General features: G+C 40.6%; 3 protein-coding genes across 4 annotated transcripts; 2 read left to right on the top strand and 1 right to left on the bottom strand.

Annotated features, from left to right (window-relative positions):
* Nucleotides 1-1,459: 1,459 nt before the first annotated feature.
* On the top strand, nt 1,460-9,588 carry znf592 (zinc finger protein 592). The gene is made up of 9 exons (XM_071915570.2): nt 1,460-1,592; nt 2,036-4,314; nt 4,435-4,613; nt 4,714-4,887; nt 5,354-5,513; nt 5,728-5,991; nt 6,717-6,829; nt 6,966-7,107; nt 7,230-9,588. The coding sequence occupies exons 2-9, from the start codon at nt 2,056-2,058 to the stop codon at nt 7,728-7,730; spliced, it is 3,792 nt and encodes a 1,263-aa protein (XP_071771671.2). The 5' UTR covers nt 1,460-1,592; nt 2,036-2,055; the 3' UTR covers nt 7,731-9,588.
* Nucleotides 9,589-11,163: 1,575 nt separating this feature from the next.
* kti12 (KTI12 chromatin associated homolog) lies at nt 11,164-15,318 on the top strand. 2 transcript variants are annotated; one of them, XM_078283163.1, is made up of 9 exons: nt 11,164-11,369; nt 12,235-12,286; nt 12,381-12,433; nt 12,539-12,594; nt 12,713-12,792; nt 12,961-13,120; nt 13,258-13,320; nt 13,524-13,595; nt 14,940-15,318. In XM_078283163.1, exons 1-9 carry the CDS (start codon nt 11,219-11,221, stop codon nt 15,078-15,080), a joined length of 828 nt encoding a protein of 275 aa, XP_078139289.1. In that variant the 5' UTR covers nt 11,164-11,218; the 3' UTR covers nt 15,081-15,318. The 2 variants fall into 2 exon arrangements, with proteins under 2 accessions (XP_078139289.1, XP_071771693.1); XM_071915592.2 differs by having other exon boundaries at nt 13,524-13,606; nt 14,951-15,318.
* A 1,719-nt stretch (nt 15,319-17,037) lies between these two features.
* Nucleotides 17,038-18,047, bottom strand: ch25hl1.1 (cholesterol 25-hydroxylase like 1, tandem duplicate 1). Its single transcript, XM_071915584.2, has one exon. It carries the CDS (start codon nt 17,902-17,904, stop codon nt 17,080-17,082), a length of 825 nt encoding a protein of 274 aa, XP_071771685.1. The 5' UTR covers nt 17,905-18,047; the 3' UTR covers nt 17,038-17,079.
* Nucleotides 18,048-18,098: the final 51 nt, after the last annotated feature.

Genomic DNA, 18,098 nt, shown 5'->3' with positions numbered 1-18,098 from the left:
ATTGGACCGAATCCTTTAATGTGTCCCCAACCTATGGAAATGTCCTGCCACACAGATAACTAGTGGCCTACCAAAAGCAAATGACGCCTTCTAAGATTATGGTTGTCTTCCAGAAAGGTTGCTTAATCAGGCTAACTCCTAACCCATCTGTTTGTCTTTCAGATGAGTTACTTCAAACTCCTGCCAGACAACTCTGGCTAGCAGCCTACTGAATAAAAAAGTGAAAACTAGCACTCAGGGCTGCCAACTCTCACGCATTGACCGTGAGACTCACGCAAGTGACACTTTTCACACGCTCTCACGCCACAAGTCTATTTTCTCACGCAGTGAAAAACAAATTCATAACTGATAACGTCGCGGCGCGAAAAGAGGAAACTGACAGCGCACGGACAGACAAGACAGTGCAGCAGCAAGTTATTCAGACCATCAGGGGAAAGCGAGAAATATACACAAATCTATTATACTGTATTGTAATTTATTCCCATGCATGCTGCATTTATTCCCATGCATGCTGCTCAGTCAGCGGCTCTTCTGCGTCTCTCCCTCTCCTCTCGCGCCGTGCGCAGGCAGGCAGGAGTGAGAGTGAGTTACTATGGTTACGGGGACGCTCTGTGTCTGTCACTCTGAAACTTTGTCGCGATTCCCAATAATAGGTTTTTAGGTTAGTATGCCTATGCAAAATCATGAATGTAAGTACCTCAATGCTGAAATCTAGTAATATAACATAATTTTACATTTTTGGTTAACATTATACAGGGTTGCTGTTTCTTGACTTAATCCAAGAGGTTAGGTGGTGTAAAAATGCAGGAATTTTTTTTTAATTTAAAAAATAGTAAAACAAAAACAAATCTCACTCCAAGCTGAAGTCAAAACTTGGCAGCCCTGTAGCACTAGATATGCTTGTCAGCTGTGAGCGACTCGACAAATAATGTAGCATGTAAGTGTTTTTCTATGACAGCTACAGACAACGCATATAATCTTTTAGCAACACCACTTATTGATATGACAAAGGGTTTTTAGTAGAAAGATGTTATAAATCATTTGTTTACTTTCTTGGATAAGAGCAAGACTACCAAGTGATGAGATTAATAAATTGGGCATAGAGAAAAACAAACATATTGATAGTCTAACAAGCTCAGACCATCAAAAATCTTAGGCTGGTTTATTCAAATGTGTATCCTGACATTATAATTGTCCGTAGGGTTGTCAGTGCAGCTGTCTCCAAGCATACATGTTCAAACTTGGCTTTTGGTGTAGTGCATATGGTATTAATATGATACTTTTACACATACCAAGTAAATGTCAAAGACTTTGCAGTTGTACAGAAACTGCATTTTTCAGCAGCCAAGTGTTTGCTGAGCTGAAGGACCGTGTTTCGTGGGAGCAGTAGTTGTCACCGCCAGTCGTCTGTAAGACATCGTTGAGGGCTTCAGCACCCTTGGAACGGAGGAAGAAGAGAAGCGAAGTTAGTAGCTTGCTAACCTAGCTGTGAACGGCTGCTGCAGCTAAAGATAGCTTAGCTGGCCAGCAAACCACCTAGCGTCGATAGCTATAGAATTTATTAGAGTTGCACACCTCAGTCGGATCAGATGGTAAGCGGGCTGTGTTGCATCGATGGGTGGCGAGTTCACAATAACTAACGTATAATTTGCTTGTAGCTAAGCTAACTTGCTAGCTATCTGGCTACATTCGCTACTAGGCTAACTTACTGCATCTAGCTCGTATATGAAACATCAAAACAACTGCTCGTGCCGTGGGGCTTTTAGAGAATTTGGTCATCCGTAGTGATTAAATAGTGTGTAGTCGTTGTTGACCTACTTGTAAAGTTAGTTGTCAGCCGATATATTAGCTACACAAACAGAAAATAGCAAACCTGTTTACCTTGGGCTGACTTGCTCTTAGTAGGCTTGCTAAGGTTAGCATAGAGAGCTAACGGTAGCTGCTTGGTAGTTTGTTTATCAGTTATCAAAACAGCAGTTTGTTTTACTGTCATCACTTCTAACATGACGGACTATCGCTTTGTGTGTTTCCCCAGGTTTATGATACCGTCCAAACATGGGTGACATGAAAACCCCAGATTTTGATGATCTTCTGGCTGCCTTTGACATCCCAGATGCCACGGGATTGGATGCCAAAGAGCCCATCCAGGAGAGTCATGAGGACACAGAGAGTCAGCTGAAACACACAGGGATATGTCTGGATGACAGCTTATTGGTTAACCAAGCTGGCACTGCAGCAGATGTTCCTGTCGTAAGTGTTATTGTGAAAAACACAAGTCGTCAGGAGTCCTTGGAGGGTTTTGGTGATAGGCTTCACTCAGGACCAACATTGCAAAATGGATTCAGGGGACCGGGAACCTCTCTTGACTCTGATGAGTCAACTAACTCTGGCTTTTCCAAAGCATTTGTGTCTGCATTAAATGGGGATAGCCCAAGAGAACTTCTTGGGAAGGCACCCATTCAGCACAAACCTGAAGGAACGCCAATATTTTCCCAGACTTTTTCTCAATTTAGTCCCATCTCTAGTCCTGAATCTGAAGACACTCAAAGTAGTAGAGATGATATCCGTCCAAAACAAGAGAGACCCTGTTTCCCTGAAGCTTCAGTGTTGGTGGAACCTTCCATGTCAGACAATCCAAAAAAACTAGACCTCAGCATGTTTGATGCTTGCCCAAAGGACTCTGATATTCCCGAGAACACTCAGAGGAGCGGAGCAGAATCCATCGAAACAGAAACTACGAGGACTGAGGAGCTGTCTGAAATCTATGCCAGTGACCAAACGGATAAAGCAGATACATTACGCAGTACACTGGCCCCTACAAGCGGTAACCAAAACTTTATTGAGGGCAACTGCAATACAGCAACCAAGCTGGATGTTCCCACCTCTCTTCCACATGTCAAATCTCAAACATCTAAATTATCTTCTTGCCTTGAAGCACTGGTAGCTCTGAATGCTAGGACGGATCCCAGTGAGCCAACTAATCCTAGAGAATCGTCTGCGGTTCAGAATGACTGTATGAAGGCTAGTCTCAAGGTGCCTATATCGCCGCGAAGCCCCAGGAGTCCTCTTGAAGCTGTGAAACGGCTAATGAAGCCTTCTGACAGCCCCGTAAGCATCTGCAGTGATAGTAGTGGCAAAGCATCCCCTGCAATGGCATCTGGTTCGCCCCCAGCCATACCAAGGGTCAGAATTAAGACCATCAAAACCATGTCCGGGCAGATCAAGCGCACGGTCACCAGTGTGTTGCCCGATTCAGAAACGGATGAAGTTCAATCTGCCTATGAATCCTCTCCGTCGCAGAGTATGATTAGTGAAGATTCTTACTGCAATATGTCTCCTCATCAGTCTCAAAATGTGGTTGCTGATAGCACTGTTGGAATGCATACTAAAGGTATTCCAGTTAGTACATCTTCCTCAAAGATTTTACACAACAAAGCAGAAGGACACTCCAGGAAGTCGGGCATAATGCAATCCCCAACAATTTTCCATAATACTAGTGGTCCTGTTAGAAGATCTGTTGCACATCAAGGGCAGAAACCAAAGAGGATAACACCAGCCCAAACAGGCCATGCAACTAGTACAAACTTCCTTCCCAAAGCAATGCACTTAGCTAATCTGAACCTGGTCCCTCACAGTGTTGCTGCCTCAGTCACTGCACGGTCCACCTCCCATCAACAGAGCCAGCACACGCTCTCCCCTACGGTGTACAGCACTGTCCCATTGGTGCATCAGGTTAAGACAGCCAGCCCTTACCCACGCACCTCCATCCCCAACACAGCAGCAGGAACGTTAAACAGACTCTTGAACAACGCCAACCCTGTGCCTACATATGTGCCCAACCTGAATCCACCTGCAGAGAGCAACATCAGCCTTCCGCCACGTGGATACTGCTGCCTCGAGTGCGGGGACTCCTTTGGGGTGGAGAGGAGCCTCAAGTATCATTATGGCAGAAGGAGCGTTCACATTGAAGTAGCATGTACCCACTGTGCAAAGACACTGGTGTTCTTCAACAAGTGTGCCCTGTTGGCACACGCACGGGAGCACAAGAACAACGGAATGGTGATGCAGTGCACGCAGCTGTATATGAAACCCATAGCAGAGGAACAAATGTTTGTACCCTCGAGTGCTGAATCTGTGAATGTGGACTCCTATGCCTCACCGTCGCCCTCACCTAAAAACCAACCAGTCATGCCCTTGTATCCAGACAATGTCATTCGCCACCGACTGCGTTGCCTGGAGTGTAACAAGCAATTATCCGACTACAGAGCACTTGCAGGCCATTACCAGAGGCTCCAAGAAGACATGGAAGGACTAGTGAGTAGATATTTCATAGGAATATTGAAAGCTCTGTGACCAATGTTTCATGTTGTGCATTTTCCATGTTTCAGTTATATCTTTTTTATTCTTTCCCTCATGTTCTTTCATAATATATAGATATGTAAGGTGTGCTCAATGTTGTTACCCAACAAGTGTAGCTTCAGAGCTCACCAACGCATTCATGCACACAAGTCCCCTTACTGCTGCCCCGAGTGTGGTGCGCTGAGTCGCTCTGCGGACATACAGAAGCATGTGAAGGAAAACTGCCTGCATTACACACGCAAGGCCTGGCACAAGTAAGTAAGCCAAATATTCAAAACAGGCCTTATTAAAAAAGCCTCAGAGTGACGTAATGTGAAATACAAGAAAGTGGCATTCTGTTTCCTTGTCTTCCAGGTGTCTTCACTGTGATATGGTTTTCAAGACACTGCAAGGTCAAAAGAATCACATTGAAGAGAAACACTGTGAGGTCTTCTATAAATGCTCCATCTGTCCAGTTGCCTTCAAGTCCTCTGACAGCTGTGAAATTCATTTGAAAAATAAACACAACGCTACCAAAATATCCCCTCAGTAAGTTAACATCTCTTGACTCGGCTGTTTAAAGTTTTGGTGACACTTTAGATTAGGTAACTCATGTTAACTATTAATAAGTTGCTTATTAACATGCATATTGGTTCATTATTAGTCATTACTAATCACCTATTAGCACCTTGTTCTGCACTATTGTATTCTACAAGTAGACCATTAACTATGGCTTTTCCCTCAACAGCCTCCTGATTAGTGTTTATGGCAAGTTGTTGCACATGAATTAGGCTCTCAGTATGCTTTGCTCAGTTTGGGGGTTATAAGGTGCTAGTATAACATGTTATTGAGGGAAATTATTAAACTATTGAGGGAAAACCCATAGTTAATAGTTAATATGTGTTCCCTAATCTAAAGTGTTACCAAAGTTTTATATTTCCTTTTATAATACATTCTGCATGTTCTGATTCACTTGATTTTTTTTTAAACTGTTTTTCCTTCCTTCCTGTTGCAGGCTAATCTTTAAGTGTTCATGTGAGACAGTGTTCAAGAAAAAGCAGTTACTGTTTCAGCACTTCCATCAGAATGCCAACAAGCTTGTTACTTGTGTATTCAAGTGTCCAGAATGCACCTCGGTTTTTCCCCAAAAGCAGCTGCTAATGCAGCACTTCAAGGTTGGCCTCGCTTGTATTTTTTATGAAAACATCATGTGTGTGTGATTGAATATAAATGCACACATCAGTTTAAAGTGAACCCACTGTGAGTGATACATTTGGCAGGCATGCATTATTATGCATTTGTGGGTTTCTTTTATTGTGTATAATCATTAAACTTAAAGTGCAATGTTTTTTTTCCTCATGATTTCGCTATATTTTCTCTGTTTTGTAGAGTGTGCATGGTGGAATACTGAGAGCAGAGGCAGGAAAAAACAGTAAACAAGCGGACAGGACTGCTTGGTACCAGGATACTCCTTCAGCAGTGCAACAGCTGAAGGGTCACAGCCCTGTCAAACACACAGATATTCCCAGAAAGAAGGCAGAGCAGGACAGCAAGCCTCGTGTGAAGCCCACCGGCTGGACGTGCGGAGAGTGTCTGCAGTGGTTCCCTGACCGAGATGCCTACGTTGCTCACATGAAGACCAACCATGGGAGGGTGAGCGATCATGAATTCCACATGCTGGAATGTGTTCTAAATCTGTCTTCATTGCAGTTAATTGTGTTAAACCAAAGACCTTTATTATATACTCAAATACATACCAGTCCTTTTTTGAGTTATAATCTTGGCTCACTAATAATCAAATATGCCAGCACTAAATTAGGGTGGCTCTTTCTGCTGCTGTTCTGGCAATTTAGCACACTGTCTTTTAACTTGTCTGTCTATGTCTTTGCTAACTGTTTGCATATCTGTATCCTACTAATCAAGGTCTGTGTTGTTTGTAAATGTTGTCCTGACTTGTTTGCTCTCAGTGAGCATGCCTATATCCTGTGTTTTAATATCTGCTTAAGTGTTGCCCTGTCACCAATACTCTGCTACATGTTGTCATGTGTATCTGCCTCAGTGTTGTCCTCTGGTTCTGTTTTTAATATTTGCTTTTAATTCTAGGTAGCTATTAATAACATCTGTCCAAGGACTACAGATGAAAACTAGCCGTCTTTGCTAACTCTGACACATTTCTAATGTTTATTCATGTGCATTGTGTCTGTAAAATAAATTAATAGAATAATTAAGTAGCCTACTTGTCATGTAGATGACATGACTTGACATGACAAGTGAGATATTTGTTAGAAGTAACCATTCCATTCTCAGTACATCCATTTGTCAGGCTTGTCATCAGTCTTTTAAAAAAAATATATATATATTTTTTTTTTTATCAACAGTCACTGAAGCGGTATCCATGTCGGCAGTGTGAGCGGTCTTTCAACTCTACAACCAGTTTAAGAAGACATATTCGCAATGACCATGATGGAAAAAAGAAAATTTACACTTGCTGGTAAGATTTTTTTATAATATTTTAAAATGAATGAATCGCTATGTTGTCACAGGTTATTTTTGATTAAATCCTCTGGACTGTCAATCATACAAAATCTAATTCTGTGTTGGCATGTTGTATGTTTTTCATTCTTAAGGTATTGCTCGGATACCAAGACAGTATTTGCGACAAGTGTGATGTTGAAGACTCACATCAGTCTTATGCATGGAATCAAAAATCCTGATCTAAGCCTAATGCCAAAAACAGCTATACAGGAATCCAACAAGGCCTTGGGAGAGGTAATTTTTTTGTTTGATTTTATTTCTTAACACAGAAAGAACAAAATAATTACAGCAGTCACAAATATACATCTTATGGATCTGTTAATCATATTAAGATGTATGGCTTGTGTGATTTGCAGGGGCTTATTTCAAAAAGACCTGCCATGGGCAGACAGGAGGCGGCGCAGGGTCGCGCTGGTAGTCAAGACGTTCCCTCAGCCAAGCGTCTGAAAGCTCAGTTTCGCTGTTCAAAGTGTGGCTTCATCACGGAGGACAGTGCACAGTTCCAGCAGCATATACCTCAGCATAAAACTGATGGAAACACTCCTCAGTGCCTTCACTGTGGTCTGTGTTTCACATCTCTGCTGTCTCTCAACAGACACCTTTTCATTGTACACAAAGTCAAAGATCCTGAGGAGGAAACGGGGCCGACGGAGGAGCCAGAGGTCAGGGAGAAGAGGCAAGATAATCCACCTGTTAGATCAGCAGAGGCTGATGAGGTAAATGACTTGGTACCGGAGCAAAATGAAACGGACCCCTCACAGGCAGAAGAGCCAGCGAGTCGGCACTGTGACAAGACCTCGGACTGTAACTTAAAACTGAGCGCTCACTCTCAGACACAAGCAGTCCCTCTCCAGTAGTGAGAGAGCCACGTTTTGAACCTCGTTAAAGCTGCTTTAGTATCCTCAATTTTTTGTATGTGAAAGCTATAAGGGATGCTTGATGTTCTGCATGGAGGTGGTACATAGTTTTGGGGCCTTTGTTTTTTTTTCATTATCAGTAATTCAGAGTCACAGTGCAGTAAATTCAAACAGATTCTTACATTTATTGAAAGACAGTATTTTCATAATGGAGAGGACAAAAATGAATTAATAACTTGGCATTCTGTATTCATTTTTCAGTTATTTTCATTTAACTTTGCATGTTGGTATTATATTGCATACATATGTTCAGACTTTCAAACATAACCACACTCGAGGCTGAAAAATGTTTTGTTAGTTGGTGTTTTCAAATGGTTCCAACCATCCTAACAAGAGACTCAGGAATGCCTGTTCATTTTTAGGCCTGGTATTGATTAATGTAACAGAAAGGGGGTGGATTTTGCCTTTGTTATCGACAGCCATCTGAATTGTTTAAATTTAGTTTGAAGTATTATTTAGTGCTGCACAGAACATTATTACCTGAATAAGATTCAGGTTGGTGGATGCAGTACTGATGAAAGACAGCAGTGTTGCAATTCATATGCATTTCAAAATAAGTTAGAAATATTTAGACTTATAGACACCATTTATTACAAAATATGGTATAGTTCAGTATCCATTTAAAGACGTACTTTTGCATTCATATAAAACAGTTAATCACAAAAAGCAAATCTTCTGCAAGATCAAATACAGGTGTGGAGTTGCCTTGCTAAGCATAGCCTAATAAAATTAGGCTATAGAACAAGACTTGCTTTTGACTATTTAAAAATCAGAGTTTTTTAAGCATTCTAAAATGCTTTTCTATCTTGTGTTTATTGTAAATGTGTTCCAGTTCTGGTTGCATGTTGTTCCAGAGCTGGCGTACTTTTTTCATTATTTTGTTTTTGTTTGTTTTGTTCTTTTAATGAGTGTTCAGTGGAAGCATGGAGAGCATGAAGAGGTATTGGATGTGTGGTGCAGCAGTATTGAAAATACCTCAAATTGCCAGAAGTGTATTATTCAGGCAAGTGAAAGGACGATATTAAGATCAGGGTACATTGTTTTGGAGAATCCAGACCAGACGTTGTGAGGTGTGCAAGTGAAGGTTGAGAGCATGTTGGAGTTCATGTTTTAGAAATCAGGGCCTGTAATTTTAAAGAATGGGAGTAATGGTATAGGATCACTGGTCAGGTTACAGGATCCTGATAAATCCATGATGCATTTAGAGGGAGGAAAGGTCTCAGATCAGCACTTATGTGACTTGGTGTATACAGGCCCTGATTTGTAAAGCAGCACATATTGTTTTGTATTGAATATGTGACAGTTACTACCTCCATGGTAAATGGCAGTGATTGTTAAACATTGAAAGGCTTTGAGGAGATGCAGATAATCTCAGTGCAATGTAAAAACGAGTTTATAAAATGTGTATTATCCCACATTATTAAATTTTATAAATTATTTGGGGAATGATGTTGACAGTATATGGTCATATTGACTTAACTGGCAAGTGAACTTTCTGTGTAAGTGCTATATGAGCTGTTTATTTCTCTGTAATCTTAATCAACGCATTGCAGCTGTTAAACTGCAGAGGCTAAAATAACATGTACCTTTCACAACTTGTTCTTTTGTAATGCTTGTTGAAAGATATTTGTACTTTTGATACTGTGTACAATAAGGACCTGTATAGGAAGGTAATCTGTGTACATACAGTATCCAATGAACCCTTGACTCGCAGCATTTCTTAAGCCATCACATCTATTCAGCATGCAGTGGCCCTTGTGCCTTGCTGTTATGTTTACTTAAAATACTTACAAATAAATTGGTGCATTTAATTATGTCTGCCTTGTCTATTGGTGTCAAGCATTAGAGAGCGGCTTTAATATTGAGGAACTACTGGATTGCCGAAACAAATTAGGTTTTGTTCTCTCGAAGCACAGAAGGGATTTGGGTGTGATTATCAGTGGTTTTGCATTCACAGTGGTCATAGCAGGGTAGAATGGTACACTCTAATGTGCATTATGTATCCAATAAGGGACCAACCACCGTGGGATGACTTCATCCAATTAGAATATTAAGCCCATCCTATCTCAGTATAACTGCCAGTCTCCAAAGTAACACAGAGCAGCACAGAGATTTTAAACCTGAAGGGACTGTCACTGGCATCAAATAGCTTAGGATACATTAGGGATGAGAGGCACATTGGCGAGGATTTGCAGAACAGGGTTTCTGTCTTCTTTCATTTTAATCTCATACATTGCTATGACATCTTCAATGACTCTTGACTTAACTGAGCTAAGAAATAAAGTTTCAAAGCTCAAGGTGAATCCGAGAGGGAATCTGTGGGCAACAGGTAAGGGTAATTATATCCCTTTTGGCAGATTTTTTCATCTTATTTTTTTTAATCTACTTGTTTACATTGTGATTTCATGTGTTTTGTTCAATAAGGTCATTTCATGGGCAAGAAAAGTGTTGTGGACAGCTCCTTTTTGGAGTCTGCCTTTGGAAATCTGAACGCCCCCGCTCAAGACAAAGCTGTTGTCCCACTGCACAAAGCAGAAAACCTGAAGGAGCTGATCACTGAGATGATGAAGACTGCTCTACAAGCTCAGCAGAAACAGGGTTTGGACATGTTAGTATGATTATTGTTGTTGTTATAGGGATGAATTTGTTGTACATATTGGAGCACATCAACTGTATTATACATTATGTTTTTGTTTTCCTATAGGCGAGGGGATCCTGCTTGAAGACCATTTTAACCACCCACTGTTGCACGGTTATTGTAGCAATATGAAATCCCACAAAAGAATTTTGAGATCTTTTTTTGTGAAAAATATTGGCTAAATATATTTTTCCTTTCCTTTTTTTTCCACCTTTCCTCTTTTGGTTTGAAAGTGGCATGTTAGTTATTATTTATCAGTGGCACTTTGTATATATGTCAATGTGATGTCAATGTGCAGTAGTCACTGCTTCCATGTCCAGTTTGACCCTAATATGTATGTAGTGCTACCTTCAAGGTACAAGGTAGTACCTTGTAATAAAGTAGTACTGAAAGCTAAACCAGTGTCTGCACTTTTTGCTGATTTTCACCTTTTTGTCATGTTTCAATACAGCTTCACTATTGAATTAGGCTATAACAGTAGCTATTGAATCTTACAGAATTGCAATATTTTGATAAGTTGGTTAATATGACCAACGAATGTAAAGTAAGTGTTTGATTTCCATTAATTAAATTGCACTCCTATAATATTTAATAGATTGACTGAATAAGCCAAATTCCATCACATCAGAAAAAAACAGGTTGGTTTTGGTTTTGACGTTTGTGGCGCCCCCTATTGATAGTCTTGTTTTTTAACTACACTACACTAACACTTCCGGGTTAAAATAGCAACATGCCCAGCCAGCAGCCAGCATCTCTTATAGACTAGTCTGTTTGACAACACCTCATAGCTATGCCTCTTATAGTGATGTGTGGTTACCCGTGTAGTGGCAAAACACAAAGGGCTGAAGAGTTAAAGAAGTATTTTGAACAAGAAACAGACCGAAAGGTGCATGTTATAGGAGATGGAGCCTTGGGCATTGAGAGGAACACAGTTTACGCAGGCAAGTTATGCTAACATTAGCCTCTGTTTCACAGAGAGTATTCCGCCAAACGTCATTTAAAAATCTGGCAATTCTGATTTAAATTAGGATTTTTGAATGGGTTGACTGGAAAGAGTTAATTATATGGCTTTATGCGAATGGCTAGGGTCTTCTGGTCAATTCGGTTACATATTATCCACCAAGCAGCTCTTAATTTCAATAAAATCTCAACTTTTAGAATTGTGCGTTTGCCGAAAAGCAAGTCAGCATTAAATTGCCTGAGTTTTGAATGGAGTTTGGCGTGAGGTTCTGTCCATACGAGAGAATGTCACGTATCGGGGCTGTAGTTTACCTTTTCACCTTTTCACTCACCACTACATCATTGTTTTAGTTAGGCTGTGTCTGCAACATCAAGTAAGTCACAAAATCATCAAACAGTGGCGTGTGTCAGTGATGTCAACGTCAAGCAGCTGTTCAAGATACTTTAAGCTGTTGTAAATTTGGGACCCAAAGTTGGTTCACAAGATCATTTTGTCTCCACACTTTCTGGAGGAATTCCTGACACCAGCAGCTAAAACTGTCCAGTTTAGTGTCCTATGAAGCATATGCCCCTGTACACACACACACACACACACACACACACACACACACACACACACACACACACACACACAGTCCCTACTCCCTACATTGTAAATGAGCTGAATCAAACAAGCTAGTGGTTAAGTGGTCAAAAATAGCTCCACTCTGTTAGATTAGTTTGCAGAATATCCTTCAGTCTGGGTTACAAGAGAAACTCTGTATAAACTGTGGGTCTCCAGAAAAAAAGCTTGGAGAATTGAAAACAAACTGCTGCTGCAAGTCATCTATGTTGGATGTGTTACAGATTCCCAAAAGGAAAAAAACGCAAGAGCAGCTCTGAAAGCTGCAGTAGAGAGGTGGGTTTTTCAGATCTGATTCAGAGTTATATCTTGCTCTGATGTTCCGTTGTCACAGTACTTTTAATGCTTAATTGTTTCATTTGTTGTTTAGGAAAGTCAACAAGGATGACATTGTAATCTTGGATTCACTAAATTACATCAAAGGTAAATCTTCCTGACAATAATTACAATTACTCAACATAAAGCTGTCTGTAGTAAGACTTTGGAATTTGTTTGCACCTTTACCTTTGAAGTTGATACACCTTACAGGCTACAGATATGAACTCTACTGCCTCATCAAACACACACAGACACCTCACTGCCTGGTGAGTAAACAAGAGAAACTACGACTGGACATTTTTATACATCTGAAAAAACATGTTTCCCCAAACATGAATCACACAAGTCGAGCTAAACAATTATATGGCATCTTTTATAATGAAGGTATACTGTTTGACCTCGGCTGAAGTGAGCTCAACATGGAATACCAGCAGAGATGCCACGGAGCGGTACACCCAGGAGATGTAAGTAAGACGCCCTTACACTTAGGAGTACTCAGTCTGTGGTAACATTGTCTTTGCTTGTCCTTTCCGTAGAGTTTTAATACGCTTTATGCATGTCGTCGTCAAAACTGAACATCATGCAACTCATTTGTCTTGCAATTCTCGTGGTATCTGGTTCTTCTTTTCTAGCTTAGATGCATTAGTGCTGAGATTCGAAGCTCCAGACTCCAGAAACCGATGGGACAGTCCTCTATTCACCATTCTGACAGACGACACACTTCCATTCGAAGCCATCTCTGATGCTATTTTCAAAAGAAAAGCCCCCCCACCCAACCAGTCAACACAGAGTGTAAGGGTGTTTACATGCATAGAGTATACGTAGGTGCAGTATTCAGTAAAAGTGAATGTGTACTTTGCCTATTTTATTGTCATACTGTCTTGTTGGCTAGCAAGTGGTATCAGTGGTATTCTCATTTTTCTCTGCAGCAACCATTGTCCTCTTCAAACTTCCTGCATGAGCTGGACAAGATCACACAAGATGTGTTGATGGTATGTCTTTATCTTTCCTATCTTTTGTTTTGTTTTACTTGTCAGGAGACCATTGCTATCAGTAATTTGGTTGGCAACCCACTTTTTTTCCTGGTGTACCGATGGCATGTTCTGCTGGTGCCAATCTACCTTCTTATTTGATTTGCGTATTTAATGCACTTGATGAATAAAGGTAATGGAGATTCTCGATGATTGTTTTTCAGGCAATTCTTAACGCACAGAAGACGAGTGTTCCTGGGGATCTCATTTCGGTTCCGGGAACTACGGAAAAGATATCCTTTTTTATGTTTTTGCCCCGTTCCATCTGTCTGTCTGTTTGTCTGTCTGTTAGCAGGATAACTCCAAAAGTTATGAACGGATTTGCATTAAACTGTGGAAGGTTTGGTCATGGGGCAATTAAGAACTGATTAACTTTTTACACCGATTGGCCAACGGGGGCGTGGCGGTGGGTGTGGCTTCTCATAAAAAGGCACATAACTTCTGAATGGATTCATGCAACACCATGAAACTTTGTGGAAATGTTGTTCACGGGGCAAAGAATTACTGATTAACCTTTTTGCACTGAATTGCCAAAGGGGGGCGTGGCTTCTCATAAAAAGACATGAACTTCCGAATGGATTCACGTAACACCATCAAACTTTTTGTGCAAAACAGCAGACAGAAGAAGAGGCAAAACCTCCATTATTGGCCCAGTCAAATAACATGGGGGCACTGGAGAGCTAATTTCCAGATTAGACATAACTGCCCTGACAATTTTTTCCAAAACTTGGTCAAGTGGTAGAGGGGTGGCCCTAATGGCCCCTGGACAAATATAGAGCTGATTGGCCATGTGGTGTTAAGATAATCGGCTAAAATTAAAAAGTAAAAGTGTGTAGAATTTGACCAGACACATCTCATGCCCCATTTCAGGTCCAGTCATGAAAATGTGAAGCAAGTTGGTAATGTGGCATTGACAGCTATTGGCTTTCTAAAATATATAATTTCCACTGTAGTATATGTGGTGCTTTATTTTTCCTCTCCAGCCTAAGGCAACTCATATCTTCACACCAGTGGGAGGCAAAGTCATCTTGTATCAAATGACCAGACGTCTTAGAAGGGGAAGTAGATGAGTGCATGTGCATCAAAGAACATAATTTCTAATTAAATTCCGTTGAAGGCACAGCAACCTGAAAGGTCTTGCCTGTAAGAACATACTGTGGGATGTGTAGGACTGGGACAGAATCCAAATGATGCAGATTGGTGGACTTCACTGCGTCAGACTTTCTCAGAAGCAAACACTTTGATATTCCCCTTTGGATCACCTTGAACATGTTGCAAACTAACTTGGGAGTAAACTAGGTTCTGCAGTGTTAAATATTGACAGCATAATTTGAAATCACCTCAGTAATATTCAGTTCTCTGCTGTCTCAGTATCGTCCTCCTCAAACTCGAAGATTGATATATGATACTGTGACCTTCAGATATTTTTGGTCATATTTTCAAAGTTAGCACTGGTGTTTCTTCATTTCACTTCTGTCTTGGTGATGATCACAGTCTTAATCCATACTTCAGACAAATTTCCAATTTCCATGTCAGGACAGAGTAATAAATTTATATTCCTTAACCTGATGTCAAACATAGAACTCACCAGGAGCTTCAACATGGCAGAGCTACGGAAACTCCGGCGGCAATTCATCAGCTACACCAAGATGCACCCAACAGAGAACATAGGTCACATTTCAAACATGTTTGTGCAGTATTTAAACAAGAGTCTTCACTGAGGGGCGACCTGGTGGCTCAGCTGGTAGAACGCGTACCATCCACCATCCTGACCACAGCGGCACGGGTGTAAATCTGGCCCTTGCCCTTTGCTGCATGTCATCCCCCCTCTCTCTGCCCTCACTCTCCTGTCTCTCTTTACTAATAAAGGCAAAAATATATTTTTTTTAAAAGAGTCTTAACTGAAATTGTGACCTTTTGTTTTATATTTTATGGGACAAATAAATGTATTTAAATATTTGTTGCACATTTGCGCTTTATTTTCCATTTTAGGTTGGCCCCATACTAAGATTTATTCAATTGTATCATGTATTCAGTTGCATTAGATAGCAGGTATAAAGTGGAAAAGGCTGAAATTTAACAAACTGCTAGTGCCACCTGTGACCTGAAGAGTTTCCTGAAGTCTATACCTAAAATCACCTCACAGAAAAATCCTGCACAAGAGGTGGCATTTCTAGACATAGAAAACACAACATTGCTTATTACGTACATACTTATTCTGTCTACTGGAAACTTTCTATGTGGAATCTGAACTGCCAAGATGGCAGTAGGAGCCAAACAAAGGAAGACCATAAGACACAAGATGTTTTTGGTGGCTAACATAATTCCTGGTCTCCACATGCATGTAGATGATTGCTATGTTTTGTTTTGCTCCAGTCTTCACTTTTGTGTTGCTGTCATTTATATATATATTTCTTTTTTTTATGAATTCCACGCTCAAGTCAGTTTTGAATAGCTTGTCAAGGAGTCAAAACTGGATAGTGTCGATGAAGTACAGGTTAACTTCAGTTCCCTGCCTGTTGTCCTTGACCTCTACATGACTTGTATCTTACAAACAGTATGAGTTTGCTTGTTTAAAAGCTCCTTATTCCTGTGTGGAATGTGTGAAGAAAAAAATGTGCTGAGTAACAGTCTTTGAAAGACTTAATGTTATGTAAGCAGATTGTGAGAGAAATAAAAACAGGAAGTTACTGACTGTTGCTTTGTTTGAAACTAGTTTGCTGCCATCCTGTGGAGGTAAAGTTACCTGCTTTGCTTGCAAAGTAGAATTGATTATGTTTTGCTTTTACTTAACCCTCCTATTATGTTTGGGGTCAATTTGACCCCATTCAACATTTAACGTCTCTAAAAACATGATTAACATTATTTTTTCAGCTTGATATTCGATTACTTTTCCTAATTTCATGGGGAAAACTGGTAAATATAAAATTGAACATGATATGTTTTCAAGGTCCTGTACACACTTTGTGTACAACGGTGTTGTTTGGGGTCATTTTGACCCCAATAACACACAATAACCTTATAAAACCAGAGAAAATATAAAAGTTTTACACATATTTGCTTTCTCTTTGTTTTGACTGATAACTGAGGGAACTTTCCCATGCAATTTTTGATCTTTCAAAAATGTTCCCATGCCTTAGAGCCCTAACATAAGTCACAGTTTTATCAAGTTTTATCTCACCTGAAGATTTTCTGCCAATGAGGTTGTGCCACAGCTCTTTGAAAGACTAGTTTGGTGACTAATTTACTTCTTATTGGTGTTTTTTTTCAGTATTGACCAACTGCTATGTGTTACTTGCTGATGTTCAGAAGTGTAAACTTGGGTAACACTTTCAATTACAATCATTTTTTGTAGGTTTAAATTGCTGGGGTCAATTTGACCCCAAACATAAAAGATGTCTGTACATTTTAACATAATATGAGGGTTAAATGCAAAATTGAACATTTTCACTTATGTTGATGTGTCATCTCTGTCCTGACAATCCTATTACTCAGATTTGGAAGTGTTTAAATGTTGGGTGTTGTTAAAGGGAAACAATGTGTTGCATGTGCCAACTTTAACATATTGTGCTACATGAAGGGAAACAAGTCAATAACTGGATCTTTATAAATACAATGATTTTATTGAGTGAAAAGTCGTAAAAATACATGTTTACTTAATGTACGAAGAAATAAGAACACTTAATATATTTACATTACATCTACTTTTTATCTACTTTTTTAATATTTCTTCTTCAGAGGGACAGCGGTACCAAAGATCCTGTCCCAGTGGCTGAAGAAAGGAGCATAGTTACTGCTGGGCTTTTGGTGGTGCATGTCATGAGCTGGTGCTCCTCCCAGCAGACCAAATGGCACCAGGTGGTTGAGGGTCCATGGCAGATCATAGCCTATGTGATCCTCTACAGACATCCAGATACTGAAAATGGTGACACACCATGTGGTAAATGGGTGACACCTTAAAAGAATAGGGTCCACGTTGCTCCACAGTCCTACAGTCATCAGTTCTGGGATGCTGAGTTGCTCAGTAGCCCAGGAGAAGGGTGCGAAGTATTCGTGGTGGATGGCATGGATCCACCGGTAAAGCTGCGGATGCTTGTGGTGTACGAAATGCCAAATATAGTACTGAGTGTCAAAGAGGAGAAGTGTAGCCAGTCCATCAATGAACACCTCGTATACAGTGGGAGCGTTGTGTGGCAGCACTGGAGCCGGCAGTATGAACATGCCAATGGTTACAGCTGGCAGAACAAAGAGCAAGTGGTTATACACAGCCTTCATGAAGCTCTTGACCATCATTCCCAATGTTGGATGCCTGTCTGGCTGGATCTTGTACTGATGGAACAACGGCACCCTTTCTCCCAAGAGGTCCAGCGCAGTGAAAGGTAAACTGAAGAAGAAGTAACTGGAGAAGGCAAGTATCACAGGGAAGAAGGGAGATGTGATGAGGGGAAGATGGTGAAAAACCAAATAGTCCCAGAGAGGCTGCAGCAGTCGGTCTGAAGATCTGGAGGACAGGAGCTGCAGAGGCAGCTCACTGATGTTCACCATCTTGGTACAGCACCGGAGCCTGTTGTTGCAAGTTTCAGGTTCAAGACAAAGTTCTCCCTTTATATAGTGCTGAGCACGGGACTTTGCTCTCAAGACAGCTTTTTTTCCATCAGCTCAGTCTCAACAAAAAGTCCTTCACAAGAAGATTACAAAAAATCCAGGAACATGCATTAGACACAACAGAAGAGGTCAGC

Source organism: Centroberyx gerrardi, chromosome 4 (genome assembly GCF_048128805.1).
Source record: "Centroberyx gerrardi isolate f3 chromosome 4, fCenGer3.hap1.cur.20231027, whole genome shotgun sequence".
NCBI lineage: Eukaryota > Metazoa > Chordata > Actinopteri > Beryciformes > Berycidae > Centroberyx > Centroberyx gerrardi.
The sequence above is the reverse complement of the archived record's forward strand: the minus strand, read 5'-3'. Positions and strand labels throughout refer to the sequence as shown.

Bases quoted from the DNA above. Each gene is read 5' to 3' on its own strand.
- znf592 (XM_071915570.2), top strand. From the start codon at position 2,056: ATGGGTGACATGAAAACCCCAGATTTTGATGATCTTCTGGCTGCCTTT. The intron at 4,614-4,713 runs GTAAGTAAGCCA...CTTGTCTTCCAG, and splicing joins ACACGCAAGGCCTGGCACAA to GTGTCTTCACTGTGATATGG. The intron at 7,108-7,229 runs GTAATTTTTTTG...TGTGATTTGCAG, and splicing joins CCAACAAGGCCTTGGGAGAG to GGGCTTATTTCAAAAAGACC.
- kti12 (XM_078283163.1), top strand. From the start codon at position 11,219: ATGCCTCTTATAGTGATGTGTGGTTACCCGTGTAGTGGCAAAACACAA. The intron at 12,434-12,538 runs GTAAATCTTCCT...TACACCTTACAG, and splicing joins TTCACTAAATTACATCAAAG to GCTACAGATATGAACTCTAC. The intron at 13,121-13,257 runs GTAAGGGTGTTT...TTTTCTCTGCAG, and splicing joins CCAACCAGTCAACACAGAGT to CAACCATTGTCCTCTTCAAA.
- ch25hl1.1 (XM_071915584.2), bottom strand. From the start codon at position 17,904: ATGGTGAACATCAGTGAGCTGCCTCTGCAGCTCCTGTCCTCCAGATCT.